Source organism: Berghia stephanieae, chromosome 2, assembly GCF_034508935.2.
Source record: "Berghia stephanieae isolate SIO BIC M18660-M18661 chromosome 2, UCSD_Bste_1.3, whole genome shotgun sequence".
Classification (NCBI taxonomy): domain Eukaryota; kingdom Metazoa; phylum Mollusca; class Gastropoda; order Nudibranchia; family Aeolidiidae; genus Berghia; species Berghia stephanieae.
The window spans coordinates 88,390,946-88,401,988 of record NC_088361.1 but is presented as its reverse complement, the minus strand read 5'-3'; the positions used below and the strand labels follow the sequence as shown (position 1 = coordinate 88,401,988).

Sequence of the window (11,043 nt, the reverse complement as noted above, 5' to 3'; positions counted from 1 at the left end):
ATAAATGTCCCCCCAGGGATGGAAAAGGGAATTATAATTATTTTTTTAAAATAAGATTTTAAGGAAGTCTCATGTATGATATACTTTAAATAATCGGGGGTGGTTGGAAACCAATATTTCCTGTACAAAATGATTAAAAATAAAAAAAACAACAACAAAAAAAGTTTTCTCAGCCTACAACAGAACAGAAGTGCATCATTTAATATCGTAGCTACTTATGTAAGGCAAGTCTATATCTCGAACATCATTGCGACAAATAGAATCCTCAAGAAAACCGGAAACCAAGCAAATACCAGAAACCGTGGAAAAGACTGCTGCATTTTAGACTTAGATAAAATGGGAGAATTCCATAAGGGGTTAGGCAGGTTCAGACACAGAGCACATGGGGAGATTGAAAGTTATAGATAATTCATTTATGTTTTCAAAATATGGGATGATGATGATGATGATGATGATGATGATGATGATGATGATGATGATGATGATGATGATGATGATGATGATGATAATGATGATCAAGGTGATGACGATGATGATAGTAATGATAATAACAATTGCAATAATATTATTGTATCATCATCATCATCATCATCATCATCACCATCATCATCATCATCATCATCATCATCATCATCATCATCATCATCATCAGCATCATCATCATTATTATTATTATTATTATTATTATTATTATTATTATTATTATTATTATTATTATTATTATTATTATTATTATTATTATTATTATTATTATTATTATTATTATATTATTGTCATTATTATTAATACTTTTATGATGATGATTATTCTTCATATTATTATTCTTATTCTTCTTCTTCTTCTTCTTCTTCTTCTTCTTCTTCTTCTTCTTCTTCTTCTTCTTCTTATTATTATTATTATTATTATTATTATTATTATTATTATTATTATTATTGTTATTATTTTTAGTAGTAGTAGTAGTAGTAGTAGTAGTAGTAGTAGTAGTAGTAGTAGTAGTAGTAGTAGTAGTAGTAGTAGTAGTAGTAGTAGTAGTAGTCCTTTGCAGTAACAGCAGCAGCATTAACATCAATAGTTGTAGTCGTATTGTTATAGCAGTCGATGTGAAGTCTTAGAAGAAACAGAAGAAACAAATGTGATAACTGTTGCAGCAATAGTTCTATTAATATTTATGTTGTAAACAATAGTAGTTACTGTCTTTATACATTTTATTTCCCAGGCTTTTATCAAGTAAAAGGAATTTCGGATGGATCGATGTAAGCTCTTAGCGTTTCTTTTAAAAGGCGACAAAATGTATAGGAATGAGTAGCCTTGATAGTGACAATAGAGGATGACGATCAAAACTTATATTGAACTAACATTGGTTGTAATGCCAGTACAGTAGTAGTATTTGTTGTAAAAGTGGTTGTAGTAGTAGTAATAGTAGTAGTAGTAGTAGTAGTAGTAGTAGTAGTAGTGGTGGTGGTGGTGGTGGTGGTAGTAGTAGTAGTAGTAGTAGTAGTAGTAGTAGTAGTAGTAGTAGTAGTAGTGGTGGTAGTAGTAGTAGTAGTAGTAGTAGTAGTAGTAGTAGTAGTAGTAGTAGTTGCTGTTGTTGTTGTTGTTGTTGTAATGGTAGTAGTAGTAGTAGTAGTAGTAGTAGTAGTAGTAGTAGTAGTAGTAGTAGTAGTAGTAGTAGTAGTAGTAGTAGTAGTAGTAGTAGTAGTAGTAGTAGTAGTAGTAGTAGTAGTAGTAGTAGTAGTAGTAGTAGTAGTAGTACGAGAACCTAAAAATAATGTCCCCCCAGGGATGGAAAAGGGAATTATAATTATTTTTAAAAATAAGATTTTAAGGAAGTCTCATGTATGATATATTTTAAATAATCGGGGGTGGTTATACGCAGTCTATATTGGAAACCAATATTTCCTGTACAAAATGATTTATTTTTAAAAAAACCCAAAAAAAACATGTTTTCTCAGCCTACAACAGAACAGAAGTGCATCTTTTAATATCGTAGCTACTTATGTAAGGCAAGTCTATATCTCGAACATCATTGCGACAAATAGAATCCTCAAGAAAACCGGAAGCCAAGCAAATACCCGTAGTAGTAGTAGTAGTAGTAGTAGTAGTAGTAGTAGTAGTAGTAGTAGTAGTAGTAGTAGTAGTAGTAGTATGTTGTGTATTGTAGTAGTATGTTGTTGTATGTAGTAGTAGTAGTAGTAGTAGTAGTGTAGTAGTAGTAGTAGTAGTAGTAGTAGTAGTAGTAGTAGTAGTATGTAGTATAGTATGTTGTAGTTGTTGTTGTTGTAATTGTAGTAGTAGTAGTAGTAGTAGTGGTAGTAGTAGTAGTAGTAGTAGTAGTAGTAGTGGTAGTAGTAGTAGTAGTAGTAGTAGTAGTAGTAGTAGTAGTAGTAGTAGTAGTGGTAGTAGTAGTAGTAGTAGTAGTAGTAGTAGTAGTAGTAGTAGTAGTAGTAGTAGTAGTAGTAGTAGTAGTAGTAGTAGTAGTAATAGTAGTTGTAGTAGTAGTAGTAGTAGTAGTAGTAGTAATAGTAGTAGTAGTAGTAGTAGTAGTAGTAGTTGTAGTTGTTGTAGTTGTTGTAATTGTAGTAGTAGTAGTAGTAGTAGTAGTAGTAGTAGTGGTAGTAGTAGTAGTAGTAGTAGTAGTAGTAGTAATAGTAGTAGTAGTAGTAGTACTAGTAGTAGTAGTAGTAATAGTAGTTGTAGTAGTAGTAGTAGTAGTAGTAGTAGTAGTAGTAGTAGTAGTAGTAGTACTAGTAGTAGTAGTAGTAGTAGTAGTAATAGTAGTTGTAGTAGTAGTAGTAGTAGTAGTAGTAGTAGTAGTAGTAGTACTAGTAGTAGTAGTAGTAGTAGTAGTAGTAGTAGTAGTAGTAGTAGTAGTAGTAGTAGTAGTAGTCGTAGTTATTGGTCTTATTGTTGTCGTCTGATGCACTATATTTTTGTTACAATATGAGTCGGTGCCTTTGGACAGAAATAATTTCAGCTCTATGAATGCAATGAGAGTAAAGGGATTATCTATAAAATGGCCACAGTACAGATGTAGTGTTTTGTGAGTTTTATTATAATCTTCCCCTTCATTGAAGAATGTCAAAACCGCTTTATTGTTGTTGTATATATATGACATCAACACACTAATATTGAGGCTAAAAATCCATTTTACACTTGATTTTTTTTCTTTGCTTTTTGGTATTGCATCTTTTTTCTTGTCATTTTCCAATATAGACGTCTATATATATTGTATATTTACTACCTTTATTCCCGATTCGATGGCGTTAATAAAATAACAGTCATTGCATGCAACCTTTTAGATAGGACGACATTTAATCGTAAAGTACTTTGCGCCAGGTCTAATTGACTCAGCTACCCAATCAATCAGTACTAGAGCAACAGAAGTGTTACAGAAAAAAATTAAATTTCACTCACGATCAATACTAAGCAATTTACTTCTGGGGCCAGTAGTTATGCAGCTATGTGGTCTAGTGGTTTGACATTCGCTTTCGGATCGGGAGGTCCTGGGTTCGAGCCTAAGTGGCTGCCTAGTTGAGTCCTTGGAAAAAGGCTCTTTACTCACATTCTCTTGCCGTATTCAGGTGTAAAATGAGTACCTGACCGTTAACAGCGTTGTCTTTGTCAGAAAAAAATGTAACATTTCCTAACACGCGTCATGTCTCTTTCAACATGTAAATGTTACTGTTGTCCAGGGACCCTTTGTAAAGCGCTTTGAGCACGTTTAGAGGATATTGCGTTGTATAAAAGCTGAAGTATAAGTTTAAGCTTAGTCTACCACTGAGCCACCGAATCCCCCCCCCCCCCCCCCCACCACCCTCCTTAGATAACCAAAATAAAATCGGATTATGTCAATGGTATTGATGCTATGCGATTAGGATAAATACTCACAATAAGATGATGCATTTAAGCCTTTCACAAAGCTATGAGTAACCCATTTTTAACGATAATAGAGGGAACGATATTGACATCACTAACTCAGCTATTTTGTATTGTTTAGACAGCCATTTGTATGATAAGTTCTAAATTATATCATTTATTTAGACTATGAACGTTGAAGGTTACACACATTTTTGTGTATTGGTAAGCCGAATCCTGCTGGATGATGTTCTGGATATTTTACCTAACCGCTTAGCATCAATAGACGGAACGAAGCTCAGCTCTTTGTTATTGTTTTTAGCTAGCCAGTTTGGTGATTACTTTTCACTAAATTATATCAATCAGTCTATAGATAGAACAAAGATGACGTCACTCGGGTCTCTGTTATTGTTTTTGCCATCCACGTTTATGAGTAATTCTCACTGAACTGTATTAACCAGACTATAAATGGTTCAATGTTACACATAGTTTTGTGTGTTGCTCCGTTATACTTCCGGGTGGCAATGTTTTGAGCTTCTTAGCCAATCGCATACTATGTATACACGCCAAATTTTACAAACAATTTTATGTGTTCGTTATTAAATCCGACTGAAGAAGAAGATAGCAGTTAGTGAGAACAAGTCCACCAATGGGATTTCTAAAACCAATAACAAAGAGTTGTGGAGTGACGTTTGCTTTGCTCCTTCTATAAATTCCAATAACCTTGAGAAAAATCTGTTTCAGATATTCCTTATAATATTGCATTTTCAATAAGGAATGAAGCATTCTTTTGATATTTATTTGTTTCATGACAACATTTCACTCATTTACGTATTAAACGTTGTATGATTGTTCGTATTAATGAATGGTATGTACTTCAAACTTTAACGTTTAGAGTTCTGCTTCAAATCCTCGGAAAAATCGTTCGTATCAATGTTTTTGTCTCAAGGAAATCGAAATGGCGGCGGCCTTATTTACTTCCGACACAAAAGTGCACCACTAATTTTATCTTATTTCGCGATTTGTTGATTGAAGACCTATCCTTCGCTTAATATTATATAAAGCGTTGTATGATGATTTAGAATTACAAAGAGGCATCAAAAATAATAAATCATCCTGTTGATGAAGTAGAAAGAATTCATGGAAAAGCAATAGAAAGGAAAGCATTCTCAATTACCAACAATAAAAAAACATATTTTATACCATGAATTTGATCTTTTGCCATCTGGGAGAAGTTTTTGTCAGATTAAATGTGGAACTAACAAGTATAAATCAACGTTCGTTCCATCAGCAATAAAAATGTTGAATATTTCATATAGTACAGCAAAACCAAGGATTGATGCGTTGACTGATTGACTGATTAATTTGTTTAATGTTAGGCTAGATGAAGTGACCAATTGATAATGATGATAATATTTGGTGTTGAATTGCCAAGAATGTAACGAATTGAAAATGAAATGAAAATGTTAATGTTGTGTATGTCGCATGCGTGAAAGAAAGAGAGGAAGAGAGAGAGGAGAGAGAGAGAGAGAGAGAGAGAGAGAGAGAGAGAGAGAGAGAGAGAGAGAGAGAGAGAGAGAATGGGTAGGAGTGAGGTGTCTGTTCAATGTTATAGTTATCATATAACGTTATGACAAGTGTAACTAAATGACAAATTGCCATATTTATGGACAATAAAGATCTATTATTATTATTATTATTATTATTATTATTATTATTGGAAATACATTAAAATCGACACTTTTCTCCCCCAAAATCAAATTTAATGGTGTTGATAGTTACACCGCCAAAGGCATTTATTTGTCATGAGAGAGGTGCGACAGAGAGATAGATAGATGGGGGAAGGGGGGGGGGTGGATAGGGGAGGGAGAATTTCATGTTTTTCCCGTTTAAAATGAGTAACTCTGAGCAATGCCGAAATAAAAACAAAACAGAAAATTCAGCTTCTCTTTTCATGTGCTCATGGCGCTTTACAAAGGGTTCTAGCCAGCTGTAACATGTACGACGAGACATGACTTCTTAGCATATTACCAGTTTGTTTGTTTTTTAAATTTTGTGACAGATAATGTTGTTAACGACGAGGTAGTCATTTTATACATGAGTACGGTGAGAAAATGTGAGTAAAAAGCCTTTTCAAAGGACCTAACTATGAGCTGCTCAGTGCGAGACACGAACCCAGGACCTTCCGATCCGAAGGCGAGTGTCATACCACAAGACCACACTGCCGCACAAAATTGTAACATTAGATTTTATAGATAGAGTAGATTCAGGTCAAACCGGACACGAGTCAAACCGGACGCTACCCGACTCGATGTCTAATTTCCTTTCGTTTTGTTTTTCCCCCGGTGCATATTTCTAGTAACTAAGCACACGTCTCTTGTGACGTTTTTCCTGCCGTTTCAATGAGTGCAATCAAGGAGAAGTCAAAGAACTGTGTTTTCATCGAGATATTTCTCACAAAATGTAAGTATCCCGTTCTTTGTTATGGGTTGCAAGGTGTGCAAGGAAGTTGCTATTTAAGCTATTTATACGTTTTTATTAAGGAGTTTCGGCTCAACCACTGCACTACATGCTATTTTAGGATCGTTTGATTGTGGTTAGATCGTCTGACGATGTCCGGTTTTCATTTTAGCTCCAGTGGGGGGGTGTCCGGTTTGACCAAAGAAAATTTAAACGATTCAGGTGAAACCGGACGGGTTGATTAAGTTGTTTATTATTATTCTAGACGTCTATAATACTATTTGTTGCAATGCTTTCCTTGTATTTCTGTTGACCGGCCTATGTTTATCATGATTATTATTATTATTAGAAAATTAGGGAGGCCTTCCGAAAGCCTCTACACCTACATCCCCAGTATTATAATGTTTTGGGAGGGGGGAAACTTTTTTTATAATGTTCTGGTAGGGGGTTTGGGAGGGGGGAGACTTTAAAAATAAAACTTTTCCCCCTCCCAAACCCCCTACTAGAACATTATAAAAAAAATACTGGGGATGTAGGAGCTTTCGGAAGGCCTCCCTAAAATTATATTATGTTCACCATTGTAAAGGAAAATTTACATTATTAGACTAGCCAGTCTATGAAAATGAAGATCAAATATCTAAATAAAGTTAATTTTTTCACATTGTTACAGGCACCAAGATGCCGCGTTCAAAGTACACTGACAAGAGTGTGGATGCTGCACTTGATGCCATCCGCACAAAAAATCTTTCATTCCGCCAGGCCGCTGCGACCTACTCTGTCCCGAAATCAACCCTGATGGACAAGATGGCCGGAAAATACTCCGTCCATAGGGTATCTCATACAGTGTTGGCCACAGAGGAGGAGAAAAAAACTTGTCAAATGGATGGTGGCCTGTGCCAGGGCAGGTGAAGGGAAGGACAAGGAGCAACTGTGCCTGGAGGTGCAAAGAATAATTAATGCTGAAGGCAGAGAGACCCCCTTCAAAAACAACAAGCCAGGATATTACTGGTACAAAGCATTCATGGAGAGACACAAGGGGGAGGTGCGGGAGAGAAAAGCGATGTCCCTTGGGGAACAACGCGCCCAGGTATCAGAAGGAAAAATACGGGGGGGGTTCCACACCATGCGGACATCGCTAATGTCAAATGGCATCGACATTACTAAGGTCCCCCCCCCCCCCCCCCCCAGCAACGTCTTCAATTGCGACGAGACTGGCTTCCCTTTCTACCTGGGAGGTTCAGTCATCATTGCAGACATTTCTTCCAAGCACCCCTATCAAGTCGGCTCCGATAACAAAACCCAAGTGACGGTGCTCGGAAGGGGAAGGGCAAGAAGAGGAGAGTGGAAGAAAGAGTGGAGTCTAGTGCAGAGGATGATGATACGATGGTTGTGTATGATGACAGGTCGGACGTTGAGATGGATATGGATGAGTTATGTGGTGTGAATGACAAAGATGAACGTTTATGTGATTTTTGTTGAAGTGATAGGAACCTGGATGGATGGATTTGGTGCAAGTGTGGGAGGTGGTACCACAGAGGATGTACTGGCAGAGAGAGAGAGAGAGAGAGAGAGAGAGAGAGAGAGAGAGAGAGAGAGAGAGATAGAGAGAGAGAGAGGAGAGAGAAGATACTGGGGATGAGTGAGGAGAAGATCAGTGTTTTCACGCTTGTTTGTACATTGTGCAAGTGACATGTTGCGTTATGATTATGTACCCTATAAATTGTTTTGAATAAATTATTTTTGTCTTTCTCTGGTGAAAATGAACATAAAGGTGTTTATTTATCTATCTAGACGTCTAGATCTAGTCTAGCTATTTATGAAAATATATGGCAGTCGTTTTGGGGGAAGGAAACATTCTGCCAATTTATGGAAAGAGTCCTTCAAAGTCCTTGGAATGCTGGAATCGAACCCTAAATTGACCAATGACCCGGCAGATATTTTACAAACTGAGCCTATGGATCTGTTGTAACTGTTTATGAATTGAAAACTATTAAAAAAACAAAAGAAAACAGAGTTTTTCAACATCCGTGAAGGGTGTCCGGTTTGCCCAAGTTGGGTGTCCGGTTGGACCTTAACGTTCCATAAGTGTCCGGTAGTACCACAATGTCACGAATAACATTTTGCGTCGAGAACATGGAAAAGACTGCTTAGGGTGCAAAATCGGCTTGTTCACCTGAAACCGGCCACTTGAGCGTTACATTTTACGACATCACTATACAGCATTGGTCTTATTTCTGGCCAGCAGTCTTCCATTCTCTGAGACGACCACAGATAAGGCTTGTGTGTCCGGTAAGCCTGATATGATAAGATATGGTATGATATAATATGATGTGATATGATATAATATGACATGATTTTATTTGATATGATATGGCATGATATGATATGATAATCTGGCCTTATAGTTGGCGTACGACTCACTCCAGGAAATACCACTTTGAACACATTTAATAGAATGACATATTGATGCGATGTGTTTTAACCCTCTCCTTACCACCTACAGCAAAATCGTCACATTTGTTACGACACAATATACACCTGTTCTTATTCAGATTTATTTTGTACATCACAATGGTCTTTGTTTAATCAAAAAGAACATTAAGTTGTATTGTACAGAGATTGTTTGCGTTTTAAAAAATTAATTTTTTTTCTGCAGGTTAAGCCTTCCATTTTTGGGCAAATACTGAAAATGAACGGTAAGGAGAGAGTTAATGACATATTCCCATCTTCCCACTAGATCAACGGTTCCAAAACACAAATCTGTATTATGTAGCCTTAAACTCACGTGCACTTATTTGCAGGTCTGATAGCCTAATTCCTTATGGGCTCATTGTTGTAATGGAAATCTTTAAAAAATGATGCAAAATACTGTCCATTACAAAAATGTTAACCCTCTCCTTACCAGCCATTTTCAGGATTTTCCCCAAAACTTCAAACACAGCTAACATAATTTTTTTTTTTTTTATCACTCAAACATAATAGTAGTAAAATTCTTGCGATACATAATTTCTTTAGCAGAACATGCTTTACAACACACTGTTCATTTCCTTTAAATTTTATGAATTACAAGAGAAAATTGAAAAAGAAAAATGTTGGTTGTATCGTAACGAATGTGACGATTTTCCTGTCGTTGGTAAGGAGAGGGTTACACTAGGCCCATAAGTGGGTTCGGATGTCAGGCCTTAAAAGGTTTATAGTCTGATTTGTACTAGTTTCGTGAGAATTGAATACCTAGATCTGCCGTCTAAAAGTGCGGCTATGTGGTCTAGTGGTATGACACTCGCTTTCGGATCGGAAGGTCCTGGGTTCGAGCCTTGCTCGGCGCATTGTTGAGTCCTTGGAAAAGACTTGGAAAATATCGCCTAACAGGCGTCATGTTGGTTCTACACTGTGTTGCTGTTGGCCAGGGACCCCTTGTAAAGCGCTTTGAGCACGTTGAGTGGATATTGCGCTATATAAAAGCTGAAGTTTTTTTTTTTTTTTTGTTTGTTTGTCATTTTAATCAATAACAAAGAGCCGAGTGACGTCACTCATTCCCTTTACTTATATCAGAGCGCAAGATTTATAATTAAATTATTAAGCTTTGTGTGTAATGACTCAGAATAAACTTTAATAACACATACCGACATCAGAAAGTAAATAAGACGAACGTTCAAATATTTGATTAAGCCTTTTAAAAAAAATTAAATAAAAAAACAATCAGATTGTCACGTTATGAATTATTTTTAAAATATCAAAAATCTTTTCTTCAACAAAGACGGTAATAAGTTATAAAAGCAGTTAGTGTTTGCAGTGTAAATTGACTAGATATTATAGATTATTTGATTACTAAAGGGGATTATAAGGCAAACATAACGGAAAGGAAAATATCAGCATGGGACAAGACCTGTGTGTTGTAATGTTGTGCTCCATTCAGTTATTCTAATCAAGTCTTATAGCTGCGTTCTCTCCCTTCATTTCTCCTCCGCCTGCCTTCCCCTTCCCCTTACTTGCCATGCGCAAGCCTAGCGGTAGGAGGAAGTTGTGCTTCTCTGCCGTGTCGAGGGATCGACAACCTATGAGCTGTAACTTGAACTCAATCGGGAGTTTTCTCTCTCAACTTGCTTCTACGTCAATCTTCTAACTGGGGAGGGAAGAAAATATTGCTTATACTTTATATTATATTACAACATGTGATTATGTACCTATATTTCTAACGGATTATGTGATTAGATGAATTGCAGTAGTATTATTATTATTGTTATTAATGTTATTTTCAAATGTGGTGTACGTGTGTTGTTTAAATTATTCCTTTATACCGAAGCAGCTCTAGTTAATCAGCATTATGTTCGGTGACGGATAACCACTATGGCTCCTTGGGATTTTAATTTTCCATTATGGCTTGTGATAAAACACTTGTTGTTTTCATTCTTGTTGTTGGCGGTGGGAGACGCTAACGATAATGCCAAAAGGTTGTATGACGACTTGTTGAGGAGAAGTAACTATAACAAGTTGATCAGGCCGGTTGGGAACGACTCGGAGAATTTGACAGTCAAACTTGGTATACGATTGTCACAGCTGATTGATATTGTGAGTATTAACACATGTGTGTTTTGTCTTTTGTGTTTGTGTAGGTGCTTAGTAAGGTTTATTAGGTTGTAAGTGTAAGGGGTTTGTTGTTGTATCGAAAAGGCGATAGGGTATGCCTTCTGTGAATAGGTATGTGGCCTGAGATAATATTAAAGAATG

At 36.3% G+C, this 11,043-nt stretch overlaps 1 protein-coding gene across 4 annotated transcripts in view; it reads left to right on the top strand.

Moving 5' to 3' along the window:
* Window positions 1–10,311: 10,311 nt before the first annotated feature.
* LOC144965766 (acetylcholine receptor subunit alpha-like) overlaps window positions 10,312–11,043 on the top strand; it is a 122,177-nt gene continuing 121,445 nt past the window's right edge. For 2 of the 4 annotated variants that reach the window (XM_078901444.1, XM_078901445.1), the window contains exon 1: window positions 10,349–10,884. In XM_078901444.1, coding sequence (XP_078757570.1) covers window positions 10,663–10,884 — 222 coding nt within the window. In that variant the 5' untranslated portion in view covers window positions 10,349–10,662. Of the gene's footprint in view, window positions 10,885–11,043 lie in introns of all 4 variants that reach the window. The other 2 variants (XM_078901446.1, XM_078901448.1) reach the window with 2 other exon arrangements.